Source organism: Typopeltis vanoorti, chromosome 15, assembly GCF_054136105.1.
Source record: "Typopeltis vanoorti isolate ZY-2024b chromosome 15, IOZ_Tvanoo_1.0, whole genome shotgun sequence".
NCBI lineage: Eukaryota > Metazoa > Arthropoda > Arachnida > Uropygi > Thelyphonidae > Typopeltis > Typopeltis vanoorti.
The window spans coordinates 83,455,270-83,475,907 of NC_143563.1; the positions used below are offsets into that span (position 1 = coordinate 83,455,270).

Here is a 20,638-nt window from a genome sequence, read left to right on the forward strand (position 1 = left end):
TGATACAGTAAAAAGTGCCTTCGAAGAGAGAAATACAAGATCTGATAATGTTGGAGTCTCGGCAGATAACAGATTGATTTGGAGGAAAATTGTTGATAGGAAGTTAGTAATGATGTCTTTCATGTAAACCCCTTGTGGGTACATGTCAGGATGATGAGGATGATGATGAAGAAATAACTAAGACAGTATTAACAGTTCAATGTCTCCATAGTTGAGCATAATGAAAAAATGTATAAAGTAAAACCTTGATTTTTTTTTTTTTTCAACTGTATGACCATATCTCTTTAAAAATGAGAAAGGAATTGGGTTTCCTTTCTGACAGTTTATGTTAAATGTGCCATATCTTATCTTCTGGGAGGGTGGATGCATTGTCATTTTCCATTGTTTTCTGTTTTCAGAATTGTGATTAAGATTAGTTTCTTCATGTTATCTGAAGAGATAAATACTAAACTTTCATCATATAAGAGTGATGTCTGTTTTATCATTGTATTAATAGGCCATAGTTCATGCAAGATAAAGAATCTGTTCCTTCCCTACTGTGATAATGAATTGTTTCTAGTTTTCTCTTCTCCTCTGATTAATGTGAATTTCTCTTTGGCTACTAAGGAATATCACAAACATGGGCTATCACAGGTAATTGCCGCTTTTATATTTTGAGAAATGTTCAGATGTAGAAATGCATAAAATCTTTTGTCTTCTAATTAACTTTCTTTCATAGCATATGTGAAATATAAATTAGTTAAGACACACACACACACACATATATATATATATATATATATATATATATAGTGTAACACTTGTAATATTTCGTTATTTATAAGAAATATGTTTATTTCTTTTCTCTTTCGTTTTCTTCAAGAATTTATTTCTTCTGATCATTTTGGAAAGAATAACTATGAATAAAATTATCAAATGGAACATAAAGTAAATTTATGTAAATTTATGACATTATATAAAATTGGAAATCTCTATATGTACAAACAAAAAGATATACTCTGGATAAATTTGGGTATTATTTCGAAGCTTGGATACAATTAGTACTGTTGGTAATGTTTTACCAGTACATTTATTTAATTTTAGTATTTTATGCACACACACACACAGTACATAGAAATAATACTATGGGATTATTGTAATTATCCCTTAGCAGTATGTTCAGAGATGAATGAAAGTTACAAATATGGAAACTTCCTCATCCACTCATAAAGTGGTGTTATTTAAAATGTATTTTTGTTGACCTGAGTTGTCATTCCCAGAACTCAACATCTGATGTACACTCTGAAATTCACTTTGTCATCTTCTTCCTGTAGTGCATAATAAATTATTACTATAGTCTTCACAGATATCCACAAGTCAATCCTTTGCTTCCACTTTGGAAGCAAAGAAACTAGTGGTTTCAAACAAATTGTTCACATACCTACCAGAATACCAAATAATCCTAGCCAAACTTTTGATGTCTTCCTTGCTAATGATTCTTCTTAGTGTACCACAAATGTTGTTTGTCATCAAATTTGAGCACAATAATCCATGTGTATGTGGTTTGACTTTATACAGTAGTATATACAATGAATGTTTTATACAGTGGCATAACCACTCATTGGCAGTGTGCTCCTATCATAGCAGCATATTTGAGCATATTTGGCAAATATCATCTACTTCAGTTGCCTTTCCACATTACGATTTTTGGACATATTACTTCTAAAGTTTTACGAAGTGACAACACAAACTATGTTAAAGATACCAAGCTATTTTAAACCTGGTTTTACTCCATTTCCCAAGTAAGCAAACAGACAAGTAAGTCAATTGAATTATTATTAAAGACAAGTAAGTCGAGTTTGCGCCTGCAAGTATTGCAAGTCTGGGTGACCTCACACGTAGTACAAGTCAAGGCAACTCGTGGTAAAGGTGGATAAGCTCTGATCACTATTCTTAATATTTACTCTTAATGCAAAGCACATCTCCTGGAGGGGATGTGTGATGCTATGTATTAAAGGCAAGGGGCCACTACCCAGACCGGTTTCGACCTTTATTGAGGTCTCATCAGTGGGAGCCAGGCTAGAAATACCAAGATTTTAGTAATAATACAGAGCCTATAAGTATTTTACCAGAACAAGTTACCATAATGTGTTTTGACCTTATTAAATAAAAATCTCAATGTAACATTGCTTAGTTATAGGTAGTTTACGTTGTCATTTCCTAAAAAAAATTAGAAGTGTCTAACCAGCATATAAGCCTATCTACAAGAATTACTTCCACAAGTCAAGAAGAGTATCGATATGTACTCTTCTTTGCATTTCTCTTGAAAACTTTATACGGTAATTAATGTGAATTTCTACAGTTCTGTCACTGTCTGTTTCATTTAAGCCTTTGAAAGTAATTACTCCAGATATTTAGGATATCCTTATCTTCAGTTTTCATGTTACCTTTATCATCCTTGATTCCTTTCACAGTAGTCTTTCCTTCTTTCTAAACTTTTTCAGTAGCTTCCAGAACATTTTGCAACCTTCTATATTCTTATCAAAGTTTTCCCACAACTTTTTTTTTAGGTACTTGCATTATATAGCTCAGCTCTCTTATTATTTTCTTTGTATTATTTTAGGGCATCTGCCAACTTATTTGCTAGGAACTTTTGGTATGCTTTTTCTTTTTCATGACTGCTTCTTTAACTTCATGTGTCCACCTTGATGTTCTTAATTTTTTTATCCTTCCAGACAACTTCACCACATGACTCCTTAGCTGAATCAATGTTTTCTTCAGAATTTGCCACTGAGAATCCAAGGTTTGGTTCTTGTTTTCAAACTGTTTCAAAAATATTTGTATAGTTGAGGCTACAGTTTACCTGTAAAAGCTGCTCAACTTTAATTCTTTTTAAAACTTTTTTACATCTTTTCAATGTGCTATTCAGTTTTATCCTACTTAAAACTGAGTGATGGTCACTTTCAATTTCAGGTCCTCTGTGCACTCTTGTATCCTGAATCAGCATGAAGATATCACTATCAAGAATAACATAGTCAATGAATCTTTTCTTATTTCCTGTGTCTTCTCTCCATGTGAACTTGTGCAATATTTATTTTGGAACATGGTGTTAGTAATTACTAGTCCATGTGCTGTGCAGAAATCTGGCAGATGCTTACCATTATTATTAGCCTTGCCCTTTTCTCCAAATTTGGGAAAATTTGGTGTCTGGTGGGATTCACTTTCTACTTTGCTATTTAAATCTCTAAGTATACCACTTTTTCCTTATTTTCTTTGTCAGCTGCCTGCTAAGGTGACTTGAAAAATTCCTCTACTTCTTTAGGAGATTCTTCTGTGGGACTCTAGGTACAGATAAATTTCATTGTCCATTTCCCATTTTGTCCACATAACCCTACTTGAAACTGCCTTCCAGTCAAGAAGTTTTTTTATCTTCATATCTGATGTTCAGTGCAATTGCTATTCCTTCCTTTCCTTGATTATTATTGTTTGAATATAACATCCTATACTTATTATTTACTAAGATCTCATTAGTGATGCCAATTACTTCCATATGGTATTTTTCCAGTTCTTCAAGCTTGATTTTCTTTCCATTAATATTCCTTATATTGGTAATTGCTATCTTCAGTTCATCTGATGTTGGGTTTGTTCTTCTTCTAGAAGTTGAGCTTGAGTCTGTTCCAGTAACTGAATTTTCACTGTTCATCCTGGTTCCCTTAAGAAAACAGCAGGGGCCTTGTTTAACTGGGTGAAGCCCAATCCGGCATGAAATCTCATCGTGTGCACCATTGTATTATTTGTGGTTTAAGCCAGTAGAGACTACAGTATGGTCAGCTAAGTCCAAATTGCCATCCCATCCTCACTCATGCAGTACCCAGTGGTTACCTACTAACAGTGTGTATCACGTGAAAGTGAAGATTGGACATAAGGTCAGAAATCCCAGTTAGTTCTCTGCATTCCTTAAAGGTGATGTGGAGGTTTCCTCCCAGTTATTTGGCTTTGACCGTTAAAGCAAACTCTTTCCAGATCTATAAAACTTAAATACAGATTATACTTTTGTGGTTTCTAAACTATTTGGTCACTTGTTTTTGAGATAATTAGGAAACTGATTGAATATAATTTGTAAAATTATATCAAAAAGAGTTGATATGACATTGAAGTTGATGAGCATAGTTCATCATCAAATTCCTGATGAGTAACCTTACAGGGTGTTTTTAAATGTGTTTCCCACCCACAAAAAGTTATTATTTGACACCTCCAGGGAGTCCAAAGACTCATCGAGGGAGGGAACCTGCTCTACAACTCTGTCTCCACCACTCAATCCACCAACTAATCGCAACTACACCAACGGCATCTACCGCCGACCACCACCACTAGTATTTCTACAGACAATCACAAACATCCATGCCCATGTGGCAGGATTCGAACTCCCAGCCTTTTGGTTGGAGAGCAGATAAACTAACCACTTGGCCAGTGGGTGAGCTAAAATTCTTAGCTCACCCATGATACATCTGTACCATGGGTGAGCTAAGAATTTTATCCCCTAATTTTTTATTAATTTTATTACTTCATATTTCATATTTTGTAATTTCATTTTTTCATGTTCTGGAAACTCTGCTCTAGAGATCAAAAATGCAGTTTTTCAAACCACTTCAGGTCTCTGCACTTGGTGATGAAATTCTATGCCTAATGGGTTTGGAACCTGCAGTCTGTTGGCTGGAGAGTGGGTATGCTAACCACTCTGCCAGCCAGGCTGGCATAAGGTGAACAGGATATTATTAGGATAGTATCCTGATAATATTCCTCAAAATTTTCCTCCAAATTCATTTTGTCTGTCAAGACTCCAATATTATTAGATCTTATATTTCTATCTTCCAAGACACTTTTTATTATATCGATCCAACTGGATCTTGGTATTCCTCTGGGCATTTTTCCTGCCATCCTAGCAATGAACAGTTTTTTGCTAAACTTTCCTCACTCATCCTGGCCATACCACCTGAGATTAGCTCTGCTAACTTTTATCATCATTACAGAAAATTCATTGAATTATTTACCATTTTCTGTTAAGATATTTTGCTTATTATTGACAAGCTCTAAATAGAATTAATAACATTATCTAAAATAGTCTTTCTCAGCCTAAAACCTGTCACAGACCACTAAAAATTCCCAACTTTTTTTCTTAATCAGCTTGGTTATTAAAATTTTGTGGTTATTATGGTTATTAATTATTAATCAGCTAATAATATAGATATTCATAAACAGAACTATTCTAGATTTAAGCCATTAAGAACTTTCATATAATTGTTCTCAGTCTGGTAATTTGGAAATACTGATTTAAAACTGTAGCAAATATAACTGATTTTTTTGTGCTGCAGATTAACATCAGATTTTTGTTTTAATTATGTTACAAAATAAATTTCTTTATATAAAGATAATGTTGCAGATAATGCTTTTTTTTTCTTTTTTTTTTTGATAAATTCAGGGTTCCTGTATTTTTTATCTACATTTCCTTAATCTTTCACATTAATCAAGCACAAAAAGACTGGAGTGTATGTAAAGATGTTACTACCAGTATTGGTAAGTCTATTGTTCTTTGAATGGAAAAAATCATCCAATTGCTGAAATTTGTGATTCAGATTTTGGGTGAATGAACAGTATTATATGAATTATAACATAGTTTGCCAAGCAGAAGTTATTTATATTAGCTGTTGCAGCCATCTATGCTTTTTGTTGCCTCCTTTGCAAAGAATATTTGTACTTAAAACTCTATAAATACAAAACTATGTTCAGAGTCTGGAAAAAGTGTTGTTGAATGAAGTGAAAGTGGATGTGCAAAATTCTACATGTTTGGCAATCTCCCAGTTCAAGATTAAATGATCACTTTCTCAAAACAGAGGCTGCATAGCTAAATTGGTTTCTGTTAAGTTCTCTGATGTTATGATCAGAATCAGCACTCTTGAACCTTGTGTCCCTCCATTACATTCTATCTCAGATAATAATTTTCAGCAGCTGTATAAATTCTTTGCTTCCTTGCCTGTGATCATTCCTCCTTCCAATCTATGTCCCCATAATTACTTGGCCTGCACTCATCGTGCTAATTTGATCATAATATCTACTGACCAATGCATGTCATTTACATTCTCACACTAGATATAATGAACAGTTCTCTGAATCCTTCTGCCTCTGATGTACTTTTACTCCTTTTGGCTTCAAATCATCTGCTATAATTAGAAAAATCCCTATCCCATCCTGTTCCTTCTGTCCTCTCAAGCACCACACAGACAGGCAGGTACATGTACACTATGAAATTTGCATAGAAATTAAGGGTATGCTGGCTTTCAACAGCACGGCTGGCTTTGTTCTACTCAGTAAATTTCAGCAGCAGTTAGTTCTTATAATTATTAACATCAGAACTCCATGTAGTCAGGACTCATCTTAGGAGGCAAACACTATTACACAAAAGCATATCACACTGTGCTTTAAAGTCATTCAATGTATCTGGCATTCACCACAATGTCAGACAAAGAATTCCACTGACCACCCATTCTCTATGCAAAGAACCTACTCTTCATGCCCTACTCACACTCTCCTTATACAACTTCCAGCTATGCCTCCTTGTTCAACTCCCTTCCCCATTCTACAAAAAAATTCTTCCACATTAACCTAATAACAAACTTTTATCAAGTGAAATGCCTCAGTCATATCCCCTCTCTTCCTTCTTATCACAATACTTGACAAACTACATTCCTCAATCTGACCTCACATTCCAAAAGACCAGTTATGACCTTAGTCTTCTCTGGACCCTTTCTGACATATCTTCATCACCACGAAAACCAAGGGACCAAATATGTGCACAATAATCCATATGATGCCTAGCCTGATCAAGGCCTTATAACCATGGAAGTCTTTATTTCTAAAAGTTAAGCTCATCATGATGTGATGTTTTCACAACTTGTGCAATATGACCTATGAACTTCAGATCCTTGTGCATCACAACTCTAAGGTCTCTTATCTCCTCAACTTCCTCCAAGATTTACCTGCTAAGTATATACTTTTCATTCCATTCTTGCCTGCCAAATTTCAGAACCTTACACTTGGCAACATCAAATTGACAGTTCCATAATGTTGCCTGCTCATACAATCTATTCAAGTGCTTCTGTAAGGACACATCTGCTTGATTCTTCATCTCTCTCCACAGCTTTGCATCATCTGCAAAAAGTTGTATATCACCAGTTAAACTTATTCCAATATGCAATCTGTATATTAGGATAGGTATATTTAATTTGCATATTTAATACACAAATTAAATAAGTGGTCTCAAAACTGACCCTTGCAGCACATCAAAAGAGCAAGGTCACTAGTGGCATACTGCAAGGGTAATAACATGAGACTAATTGAAAGACAACTTCAGCAAGCAACTGATTGTGTTTCTTTATGGGCTCTTAGTAATGGGTTCAGGTGTTCAGCAGAAAAAATTCTGCTGAACACCTGAAAAAATCTGTGTACACTTCAGTCTAAAATGCACTCTTCACCCAGATCCTGATTTAAGAATAGGATGTGCTATTCCAGTAGCAGCAGAAGTCAAGTTCTTGGGGCTTATCTTTGACAGAACACTTATATTCCTTACACACATTTTTCAACTAAGAGAAAAGTGTAAAAGAGCATGGCATCTCTTTCACATTTTATCACTGAATGGGGTACCAATTGATCTTCATTACTTCATCTTTATCATGCACTTATACATTCAAAGCTGGATTATGGGTCTAAAGTCTGTGGTTCTGCAAGGCAGAATAACCTTTTCAATAGTTGGATCCCACCCATCATCAGGGTATATGGATAGCTACTGGTGCCTTTTGCACATCACCCACTCACTTTATGTTGAAGCAAATGAATAAGTTCTATCACTTCGACAGAAACAGTTCTCTCTTAATTATTCCCTAAAGATAAAGTCTCTTTCAGATTATCCTACATGGACTAGTCTCTTTTCTCTGCATTGGGAAGTTCAATATCACACACATCAAACTGCCATATATCCTTTTGGTATGCGTCTTAGAGACTGCATACTGTTGGCATGAACGTTGACAACATTGCCTACATCAAACATAATAGCATCCCTCCATTGTTGCCTCTTAATTATACCCTAAAGGTAAAGTCTCTTTCCTCTGCATTGGGAAGTTCAATATCACACACATCAAACTGCCATATATCCTTTTGGTATGTGTATTAAAGAGACTGCAAACTGTTGGCATGAATGTTGACAGCATTGCCTAGACCAAACATAATAGCATCCTTCCATGGTAGATTTGTACTTCATCCTGCAACCTCTTACTTTGTCAACCTACAGAAGTCTCATACTCCATCTGTCTACTTGCAATTGTTTAATGCACACAGAGCAGCCTACTCTGATTTCTTGCCCATCTATACTGAATGCTCAGGAACTGATACCTGTGTTGGCTGTGCTGTTGTGTTTAACTTGCACTTGTGCATATAAAAGAAAACCACTACCAAAAGTGTGTAATTTATACAGCTTTTATACCTATTGTACAAAACGAAAACCCTTAATTTTGATATTCGGTTGTGCTGGATTCTTAGCCACAATGGAATTAAGGAAGAGACTGCAGATGCAACTGCTTGATAGGCTCATACTTTCTCAATGTACTATTTGACAGTGTCGTTTACAGAGTACAGACATTTTATAAAATCGGCTGATAGGCTCATACTTTCTCAATGTACTATTTGACAGTGTCGTTTACAGAGTACAGACATTTTATAAAATCGAGGCTAATTGCTCAGTGGCAGTCATGGCAGGAAGCATTGACAGACAAATTATATGACATTAAGCCTATTAAGCATTGGCATTCTAGTCAACATAGATAGAGAAAAGAGGAAGTTGTTCTTACTAGACTCTGCATAGGTCACAGTCATCTTACACATTATTTACTGAAGCTGATGACCCTACCATGTGTGAAAAATGCAGTATGCATCTTACTATTTTTCATATTCCAGTGGAGTGCCAGCACTTTGCACAAGAGAGGAATGAAATTTTTACCTATCTAGCCAAGCCATATACACTCAGACAGATTGCATGATGTTTTTAACCTTCTATGAAGAATTTGTTTGCACAAACACATTTGACTGTAATTTTGTTTATATTTAGTTACTGCATTGTTTAACTTCATTTTTGTTCATACATATTATTTACTAGTTTATTTTTGATTATTTATGTACTGCCTGTAATTTTGTTTATATTTAGATACTACATTGCTAAACCTAATTTCTATTCATGCATATTGTTTCCTAATTTCTCTCTTGACTATTTATTGATATTTATCTACATATAAAATTACAGCAATGATGTAACTTTGCTGTCATTTTATTTATATGTAGACTGTATTGTTTGGCTTAGCTTTTGAATATGCATATTGTTTACCAGTTTGTCTTGCTGTAACTTTCTTATGGCACAGTATGATCTTTGTTGTTCTTGCACCAATAAACCATAAACAAATAAACCAAAAAACCAACCAATATTCCATACTCACAATCACATCTCAGTCTTTTTGTTGGAAGTTTTCCCACTTGGTTATATACTATAAATTAAAGATACGATACCAAGAACCAGGTGAAATTATATACTTGGTTTAATCTGTTATCTGAGTGTAAGCAAACAAAGTTTGTGCCTGAAGTATTTTCAGGACTGAGGCAACTCATATATAGAAGCTAATGAATTCACATCACTTGCCTTAGTATCTCATAATGCAAAGCACATATCCTTATGGACATGAATAATGCTATGCATTATGGGAAGGGTCACTACCCAGACTGGTTTCAACCTTTATTAAGGTGAAAAAGTAAAGGGTTGCTCATCCTAGGCCTAGAGTAGTTAGTATAGGGGTGCAAGAGAGCCTGATAGTATTAGGAAAAAGAAAGACAGATAGATAGCATGAGACAGAGAGAAAAGGCCTCAGCTCTTTTATATCATCATATAGCCAAAGGCTATCAAGTTTTCCTTTTTCACCAATCTCATATAGATGAACAACCAAAAGACCAATTGACACTAAAGCACAAAGATGATTGATACCCAGGTGGTTAGCCCCATCTGTTTAACTGCCTTGAGTTGGCCTTCTCTGCCTGGGATGGCTCTCCAGTCATCCCTGCAATTGACTATAAGACCACATTGAATTAAGAGAATGGAACTATTTAAAAAAAATTCTCATAGCAAGAATAGACAGAATTTTATCTCACTCTGGTGAATATGCATAATGTGGGTGGTCTACACCACCACCAGCTAGTGATAAATTTGACATCTCCTAGAATGCTTCTTTCTACATACAAATCGTGACTGAACAATAACATTTTGACATTACAATATCATAAAGCATTTGGATGTCATATTGCTGGTTTTCAAATCCATGTTTCTTTCTAACCTTCCATGAATGGCATTTTAATTCATTAATTATAAAAATCAAAATTCTCTTCCCATTGCTGACAGGTGGTGGGTATTGTAAAAAAATAACATGTTCTGTTGTAAGTAATGGAATGCCCAACACATTACATAATCTGTTCCAAATACACAGGGCAAGAGGACAGCTGTAGAATGCGTGTTCTACTGTTTAAATCCAATTCAGCATGTTCTACTGTTTCTAATCGGGAGAACATGCATTTGATAATGTCTGGCACAGCGTCTGAAGGTACCATAGCCTATAAAGAATGCCAGACAAGAAAATCACCAGGATCTGATGGTCTAGGGATAGAACTTTATTGCGAGGCCTGGGATTTTATTCTTCCCATTCTAGTTACACTATTTAATTCCTTTCTCTCATCAGGACACATACCAAGTGAATTTGTAGCAAACCGTACTGTCCTCATTCCTAAACCTAACAGAACCTTAATCAGCAGCTTGAGACCTATTTCTCTATCTAATACTGACTAAAAGTTATTTTTCTGCATTATCAATAACAGGCTCAAAGTGGGAATGAGATACATAATTAAAAGCACACAGGTGTATGGAGTACCAGGTCAAGCAGTAGAATTTAACCTATTTCTGCTATGTGATCAAATCCGCTTAGTTAATATGAAAAAGCTGTCAATGGCAATGCTATCAGTATACCTTACTCAAGTGTTTGATAATGTCTGGCATCCATTTCCGCATCCTCCAGCAAATTGGTGTAAGTAAAAAACAGTTACCAGTTATCAAAGGAGTCTGTGCCAATTCAACCACCCACCTCTTTACTGAGGTGAAAAAGTAAAAGGTTGCTCATCATAGGCCTAGAGTAGTTAGTACATGGGTGCAAGAGAGCCTGATAGTATTAGGAGAAAAAAAGACAGATAGATAGCATTAGAGAGAAAAGGCCTCAGCTCTGTTATATCATCATATAGCCCAAAGGCTATCAGTTTTCCTTTTTCACCAATCTCATATAGATGAACAACCAAAAAAAAAAACAATTGAAACTAAAGCGCAAAGATGACTGATACCCAGGTGGTTAGCCCCATCTGGGTTTAACCACCTTGAGTTGGCCTTCTCTGCCTGGGATTGCTCTCCAATCATCCCTGCAATTGACTATAAGACTACATTGAATTAAGAGGATGGAACTATTTAAAAAACCTCTCATAGTAAGAATAGACAGAATTTTATCTTCTCCTGGTGAATATTGCATAATGTGGGTGGTCTAACACCATCTTGTGATAAATTTGATATTTCCTAGAATACTTCTTTCTAAATACAAAAAACGTCTGACTGAACAATAAAATTTCCACAATACAATATTATAAAGCATTTGGATGTCATATTGCTGGTTTTCAAATCCATGTTTTTCTCTAACCTTCCATAAATGGTATTTTAATTAATTATAAAAATCAAAATTCTCTTCCCATTGATGAAAGGTGGTGGGTATTGTAAAAAAAAAACCCTGTTCTGTTGTAAATAATGGAATGCCCAACACATTACATAATCTGTTCCAAATACACGGAGCAAGAGGGCAGCTGTAGAATGCATGTTCTACTGTTTCCAATTGGTAGCTGATTGGATCTCTGATGTTAATGTACCTCCATTTGATGGCATTGACTGGAAGGTGACCATATGCAATTCTCCAAGCAAGATCCTTCCCGTTAGGGTACCTTTGGAACTTCATCAAGTTATGAAACAAAATATTGTTGTCAGTACCCAACTGTGGGACTTCGCAGCAAAAGAGATTTATTTATACCAAATTTTACTTTTTTTTGAATGACAGTGTTTTAGCGGTCTTAGAGTTAAGCACAGAGCGTTATAGTATTCAGGAACAATCTCAGCTTTTGGACCTTTATAATCATTAACTTCAAACAGGGGTAGATGAAAACCCAAGTAGTACCAGAGAAGGTCTGCACATGTGTGATTAGTTTGCAATATTTTATGGATTTTTGAAGCTGTATTGCTTAAATAGCAGAATTTTAAAACTGGAAGTCCAAATCCTCCATGCTTTGTTGATAGTTGAAAAAATTCCTTTTTAACTTCTTGGTATCGGCTAGACCAAAAAATTGCAGAGGTTTACTATATAATTGCTTTTCTTCAGCTTCTGTGATGTCTGTAATATTTATTACATACAACTGAGCCGGAAATATTATAGTTTTAAGTACTATGGCTTTAGAAGAAAAGGAGAGCAGCCCTATTCTTTATTGAGGTCTCATCAGTTGGAGCCAGACCCAGTGATGATACCAAGGATGAAGTAATGCAGAAGTCATATTTTCATATACAAGTAGCCAAAAGGTGTAACACCTTATTATTAAAATACTCTGGATTAGAGATACTTGCTGGAAGTTTTTTCACTTGGTAATACTCTAAATTAGAGATACCAAGAAATTATATACTTGATTTAATCCTTTATCGAAATGTAAGCAAACTCTATCATTCCTCCAGGCAGGCACTCCTCTGATATTCTGTTCTGCCCACCATTAATCTTTGAATCTCCATACATTATTCCTCTCACAGATCCATTCATTCCATGCTCACCTGCATCCCTCACTGTCTCTCTCTCTCCTCCCAAATTCTCTAATATAACTATAAAAAGGGTGGAAACTCCTGTTAAAACTTATTTCTTCTTATTATTGTTATTATTTTGTGACACCTCTAAGGAGTTCAAAGACTCGGAGATGAAGAGTTGTAGAGAAGGTGCTCTCTCTCCAACTACTGCTCACCACCTCTGCTAGTACTTTTTTTTGTCAGCAAATTGCATGTATCCTGAATTTATTATATAATTTTCACCTAACAGACAATTCAGCTAAAATTCTACATGACAGTTAGGCTAAAATTCTATAATAAATAAGTTTTAATATGACTTTTCCTCCATTTGACCGAGTGGTTAATGTATCTGCTCTCCAACCAAAAGGCTGTGGGTTCGAATCCTGCCATGGGCATGGATGTTTGTGATTGTCTGTGAAAATACTAGTGGTGGTGGGCAGTAGATGGCATTGGTGTAGATGATGATGGTAGTTGTAGTTTGTTTGTTGTAGTTGGTGGAGACGGAGATTTGTGGAATGGGTGCATAATATTATTGAGTTGGCATAATATTATTATTCCAACTCACATTATTCCATTATTGAGACAAAACTCACATTCTCTCTCTCACTTATCACCTGCCTTCTTGTCATCTCTATCCCTAGCTCCTGTATTCTATTGTCCCTGATATGCCCATTCTCTCTCATTCCCATAACTTTCTCTCACACTTCTTGTTCATCTTGCATCAGTCAGCATTTCAAGTATTTTAATCTCTCACTTTACACAAATTTACTCATTTTTCATACCTTAAGCCTCCTCTCTCATTACCTCTCTCTCTCTCTCTCTCTTTCTTTCTTTCTCTGCAAACATCCTACTTTCCTCAAGATTCACTGACACAGTCGACACCATCCTTGGGATCTTTCATATCTCCTGTCACTTTACCTAATGTCAAATGCATTTCCAGAAGAAACACACACTTCATGCTTCCTCTCCTGCTCTCTTAATTCTCTCCCACCAAACTCATTTCAATAGTACCACTATCACTACTGCTGAAATCTGTTGTTATTATTATTATCATCCTAAGATCCCACGTAGTAACAGACTTCTAGTAGGTCCCTTTTGTCATACACATAGCTCACCATACCATACCTTAAACACATCCAATTTCTCTGCAGACGCCACACTCTCAGGCAGTGCATTTAAATCATTCACAACTCTACAAACAAAAAACCTGCTTCTCACTCCCTTGCTCACACCCTTCTTGATTAACTTCCAGGAATGACAAAAAAGCTATATAAGAAGGGTGTTTAACATTAGTAGGATAAACGCTAATCTCTTTAGCGTTAATCCTATAACAACACCTTACTAATTTATACAGCTCTATCATATCACCCTCTTCTTCCAATCCACTATGTTTTTGTGTTCCAATACTTTCTATGTTCTTGCCAAAGTCATAGGAGGACTTTGGCAAGAACATAGAAAATAAATATAAAGAAGGTGGCAAAATATTCTGGAGGTTGTTGAAGAAGCTTGGAAATGGAGGAAAGATTTCTGTAAAAGGAGTTAGAGATGATAAAGGTGACATGAAAACAGGAGAAAAAGATCTCCTTGAAGTATGGAGTAATTACTTTGAAACACTGCTAAATGAAACAAGCAGTGATAGCGCAGTGGTAAAAAATACTCAACAGGCATACAGTCAGGAATACATATCCATACTTGAAGTAGAAAAAAGCTATCAAAGGCTTTAAATGTGGAAAAGCAGCAGGAGTAGATGATATTCGACCATAAATGCTGAAGTATGGTGGTATAAAAGTCATACAGTGGCTAAACTGCATAATTCAAAAGGGGCTGACAGAGGGACGAATTCCCGATGATTGGGTAGAGCTCTCATACTGTCCATATATAAAAAGGGAAATAAAAATGAATATGAGAATTACAGAGGTATTTCCCTAATGAGTATGCCTGGTAAGATTTATGCAATACTTGAGAAAAGGTTGAGAATAACTGTGGAAGAAAAGCTTGAAGAACAAGCTGGATTCAGGCCAAATAGAGACTGTCAGGATGAGATCTTCACTTTGCGACAAATAGTTGAAAAATCATGGGAATATAACAAAGATTGTATTTAAGTTTTCTTGATCTAGAAAAGGCATGTGACAAGGTGCCAAGGGAGAAGCTATTCAATACACTACAGTTATATGGTGTCAATGGGACATTATATCAAGCAATACTTAGTCTTTATTTGAGTTGTAAGTCTGCAGTTAGAATTAAATGAAGTACAGGAAGATGGTTTAATGTTAAATCTGGTGTGAGACAAGGATGTACATTCTCCTCTCTGTTATTTATTATCTATATGGATCACATTATGAAGGAAAGTGGTATTAAACCTGATATCAAAATTGGAAATGTTAATGTCAGCTCTTTGCTTTATGCAGATGATTTTATACTTCTAAATAAATCTGCTACAAGTCTGCAAGACTCCCTGACTAAATTGAATAACTGTTGTAATAGATATGGTATGAAGGTCAGCAATAAAAAGACAACGACAATGAAAATAGGCAGAATCATTGAAAATGTCAACTGTGTTGTGAATGGAGAACCTGTCCGACAAGTAAAACATTTCATTTACCTAGGCATGATTTTTAGTTAAGATGGTAAATTAAATATGGAAATAGAGAATAGAATCAACAAAGCTGGTATGGTAGGAAGCCAACTGAATAAATTCATATGGGATAAGAGAGAAATTACTCTGAACACTAAATTAGCTATATACAAGACAGTATTCAAGCCAATTTTAACTTATGGATCTGAGAGCTGGGTCCGAAGTAAAACATTTGACCAAAGACTATAGAACGCAGATATGAGAGTCCTGAGAAAGATTGGAGGTGTGAACAGATGGCATCAATGGCAATATCATATTAAAAACGAGGATATTAGGAAAGAACCTGACATTGTCAGTATCCAGGAATGCATTAGCAGAGCTAATCTCAGGTGGTATGGTCACTTAAACAGAATGGATGAGGAAAGACCAGCAAAACAAGTGTTCTCTGCCAGGTTGGTAGGAAAACAACCCAGAGGAAGACCAAGATATAGGTGGATTGATATTCTACAAAGTGCCTTAGACGATAGAAATATAAGATCTGATAATGTTGGAGTTTTGACAAGTAACAGGCTGATGTGGATAAATATTGTAGATAGGAAGTTAGTAATGATATCAATTTTTCATGTAGTACTATCATATCCTGTACATCCCTTGAGAGTACATGGCAGGAATTCGATTTTGATGATGGTGTAGAAATAAGAAATCATTCCGACAAAGTTCCGATGATGGTCAGTTGACCGAAACGGTCTACACCCCATTAACTCCTGCCCCAGTTTCCACATCATAAGTATACCCTTCCCCTTCACTTTCCCCCCTCCCCCTTACAAAAATGCATCTAAACAAAATTATATATATATATTATTAATAGTAACCCAGGTTTCCAAACTTATTTCCCACGTCAAAACACACCCCCATGTTCCCCCCCCCCCCCGTTTATAAACAGCCTTCAGTGGGATCATGAAATTGGAAGGTATCGTAGACTCAAAACAAGGTATGTACATAATTTTTCCACCTCTTTTATTCTGCCATAATTGCCTTCTATACTCCCCCATAATGCCCTAAAAAAAAAAAACACACACACACACCCCTTTTTTGAGTATTAATAGCCAATGTATTTAAATAAGGGACACTCCTAAACAAAAACAGGCTATAATAGCTGTAATTATAATAATAGTGTTTAAGAGGAGTAACATGGGAATTTTCCAGAAACTATACTTAAGAAATCATCTTTCTACCTGTCCATGTCCTCCACATCATTGCTAGAATTCATTGTGTTGTCCTCACAATTTTGGCAATATGTCCTCTAATTTCAGATCCTTATCCACCATCACCCCAAGATCTCTTATTTCCTCCACCTCACAATATATCACCACCATAAGTTTGCACGTCCCATCTTTGTTTTCCAAATTTTAAAACCAAATTTTTACCAGTTCAGTGTTACATTTTGCAACATTGAACTGGTATCCCCACTCCCATCCTATCACTCAATCTATTCCATATTTGTAACAATTTTACATCATGTGCATGTAGCTGTATATCTCTGTTCAAATCTTCTGCAATATCATTTACATGCAGATTAAATAGCAATGGCCCTAAAACAGAGCCCTGAGGCACACCACTAGTAACTTTCCTCTTCTGGGATATTGCTCCTCTGCACAGAACTTGTTGATACCTATCAGACAGCCAATCTAATGCACTAGTCAAATATCCAACTCTCTGCTTTAGTTTGACCATCAATTTATTTGGTAATCTGGTTTTCTTTTCTGTTATTCAGCCTTTCTACTAAATATCTGCAACATCCTCCCATACATACATATTTCATTGATGGCATGATACAATTTTTGAGAAATCTCCACCATCTACTTTTGTTTTTCATGCAGACCTACACAATGATATGCCTTTCACTGCTATGTTGTACCGGTGTGCTAAGTTTAACGATTTTGAAAACAAACAAGCCCACACACTATGATTGTTGTAAGTGCACAATTTTTACCACAACTTTTACACATAAGCACACACTTAGAATTAATTAGTAAAAATAAAAAAAAAACTTATCTGAACCAGGAGCCTTCTTTGCACAAACCAGCAAAAAAGCAACCTGACGTCAAACCTGTTATACTGATGTTGAAATTTCCCAGCTCTTCTCATTGACCATATTTCATACAAATATGCACTCCTCCTATCTCTTACGTGCCATATTTTTAAATGACAGAAAGTGTACATGCTACAGATGCAGCATACTACAAAATCTCGTATAATACTTCTCTAAATGTAATCTTTGAATAGTGGTAGGCTGGGTTAGTGAATCAGTGAACAGAGGTATTGCAGCTACCATAATCCATAATTGATAGAAGCAAAAAAGGTACCTGTTGAAAGTTTTTTTTTCATTTGGTTATACAATAAATTAAAGATGCCAAGAAATTATTTTCTTGGTTTCATCCTTTATCCAAGTGTAAGCAAACAAAGTTTGACCATGAAGTCACTTGATGACTGGGCCTCTTGCATATAGAGGCTAATGACTTCACATCAATTGCCTATGGACATGTATAATGCAATTCATTATGGGAAGGGCTGCTAACCACACCTGTTTTGACCTTTATTGAGGTCTCATCAGTAGGAGCAAGACCCAGAAGTGATATCAAGGTCAAGTAATGCAGAAGTCATATTTTCATATATAAATAGCCCAATGGTCTATGTGCAAGTAGCCCAGTCATGAAGGTACTTCACATGCAAACTTGGTTTGCTTACACTTGGATAAAGGATGAAAACAAGAATGTTATTTCTTGGCATCATTAATTTATAATATAACGAAGTGAAAATACTTTCAACATCTATCTCTAATCCAGAGTAATTTAGCAATAAGGTATGACGCCTTTTGTCTACATGTATATGGAAATATGACTTCAACATTATTTCAACCTTCGTATTGTTTCTGGATCTGGCTCCTACTGATGAGACCTCAGTAGAGTCTGGTTCCCACCAATGTGTTTTTGTGCTGAAGTGGTTGCTTTCCCTGAGATATGAGTGGCTCTGCTCAGTGGCAGGGTGAGCCTGCCATTGGGCAGAGCCACTGCTGAGGTTTCTTCTCAGAGGGTGAGCCTGTCACTGAGTGAAACTTCTGCTGAGTTAAGTGATCCTTCGAGTCACTCATTGTTGGGTAATCTGAAGGATTGCATGAGTTTTTGGAGAGATATTCCTGCACTTAAACATACCTCAATAAAGGTCGTAACTGGTCTGGATAGTGACCCTTCCCATAATGCATAGCATTTGTCTGTAAGGATAAATGTTTTGCATTATGGGATACTAAGGCAATTGATGTGAAGTTATCAGCTTCTATATACTATTAGTCCAGTCGTGAAGTGACTTCATGCACAAATTTTGTTTGCTTACGCTTGGATAATTCTTGACATCTTGAAACCAAGTTAGTTGGCTCTGAGGCCAATTAATGAACCTAGCATGTGAAAAGGAAATTAGATAAATCTTATCTTTCTTTTGTATTAAAACTTTAATCAAAGTTTGCATGTGAAGTAAATTCACGACTGGACTACTTGTATATAGAGGCTAATGACTTCACACCGATAGCCTTAATATCCCATAATGCAAGGCACATATCCTTACAGACATTATAATGCTATGCATTCTGGAAAGGGCCACTACCCAGACCAGTTTCGACCATTATTGATGTATTTTAAAGTGCATGGGGGAGGATACCTCTCCAAAAAATGATCTGAATCACTCCAAGACAGAAACTTGCTAGTGACTCCATTCACTGAGAAGCAAAAACCCAGAGCCTTTCTACTCCCCAGGGAGCAAGCAAACATATAGACAAACATTAATAAATGTTATCAGGGGAGCCAGATCCAGAAGACACTAAGGTTTAAGTAATGCAGAAATCATATATTTCACATATACAAGTTAGTCAAAATGGTATCACACCTTATTACTAAAATACTCTGAATTAGAGTGAGTTGTTGAAAGTTTTTTCGCTTGGTTATACTATAAGTCACATATGGGCAACCCCTGGCCCACAGGCCAGAACCGGCCCTAATCTATTTCAGCGAAGTTTGTCTGATTCATGGTGGGAGAAAACATGGTGTGTTCTTCTAACTCACATTAAGCTGATGTCATATGATTTGCACTATGTTTTCTTCAACCAAGGTCTCTTTCTCACTTTGACTAGTGGCGTGTGTGAATGTGTTACAACGTGTCAGTTCAGTACTTGCGTTGATGTTGTGCTTTGTTCAGTGCTTGCATTGATGTTGTGTTCTGTTCAGTGCCTGTGGTATAGAAGACAGTTTTGTTTGACAGTTCTGAATATCGCTTATAAATCTGGGACAATGTCAGGGATTATTGCAAAAAAAAGAAAAGTAGATGCAGAGAATCGTCAATTTCAAGACAACTGGACGGAGGATTATTATTTTATTCTGAATAAAGGTTTGCCTGTATGTTTGCTGTTCAACGAATCCATATCCATCAACAAAGAATACAACTTGAAGAGACACTTTACTTTGAGACATGCGAATCGCCCAAAAATTGATGGACAACTAAGAAAAGATGAAATACAGAAGTTGAAGAACTTGGATACCCAGCAGCAAATGTTCAACAAGCAAGGAATGCAGCACCACAGCATTGCCAAAGCCAGCTTTGTGCTAAGCAAAAAAATCGCTAAGCATTCTAAGTCATTTGGTGAAGGAGAATTTATCAAAGAATGTCTGCTGAATGTTGCAAGTATAATATGTCCTGAAAAGACTTCGAGAATATTTGTTTGTTGAGACATACTATTGACCAACGGAGAGAAATTATGGCTGATGATATCAAAAAAATTTAAAAGAGAAGATTGCTAGATTGGAAGCATTTTCAATCTTTGGATGACAGCACCAATGCCTCCGATACAGCACAACTAGCAATATTTATTCGAGGAGTTGATGCGGATTTCAACATCACAGAAGAATTATTGGTGCTTTGGCCATTAAAAGGAACAACTACCAGTGAAGGTATATTTGAAACAGTCAACACAGTCTTCGAGAGATTTGGGCTTAAATGGAGTTCACTATCTGGCATATGCATTGATGGAGCCCCTGCAATGGTTGGTGCAC

General features: G+C 36.0%; 1 protein-coding gene across 1 annotated transcript in view; it reads left to right on the plus strand.

Annotated features, from left to right (window-relative positions):
* The first annotated feature begins 502 nt into the window (after nucleotides 1-502).
* Nucleotides 503-20,638, plus strand: part of LOC150098938 (uncharacterized) — a 205,455-nt gene continuing 185,319 nt past the window's right edge. The window contains exons 1-2 of the mRNA XM_090405465.1: nucleotides 503-633; nucleotides 5,459-5,553. Coding sequence (XP_090261591.1) covers nucleotides 620-633; nucleotides 5,459-5,553 — 109 coding nt within the window. The 5' untranslated portion in view covers nucleotides 503-619. The remainder of the gene's footprint in view (nucleotides 634-5,458; nucleotides 5,554-20,638) is intronic.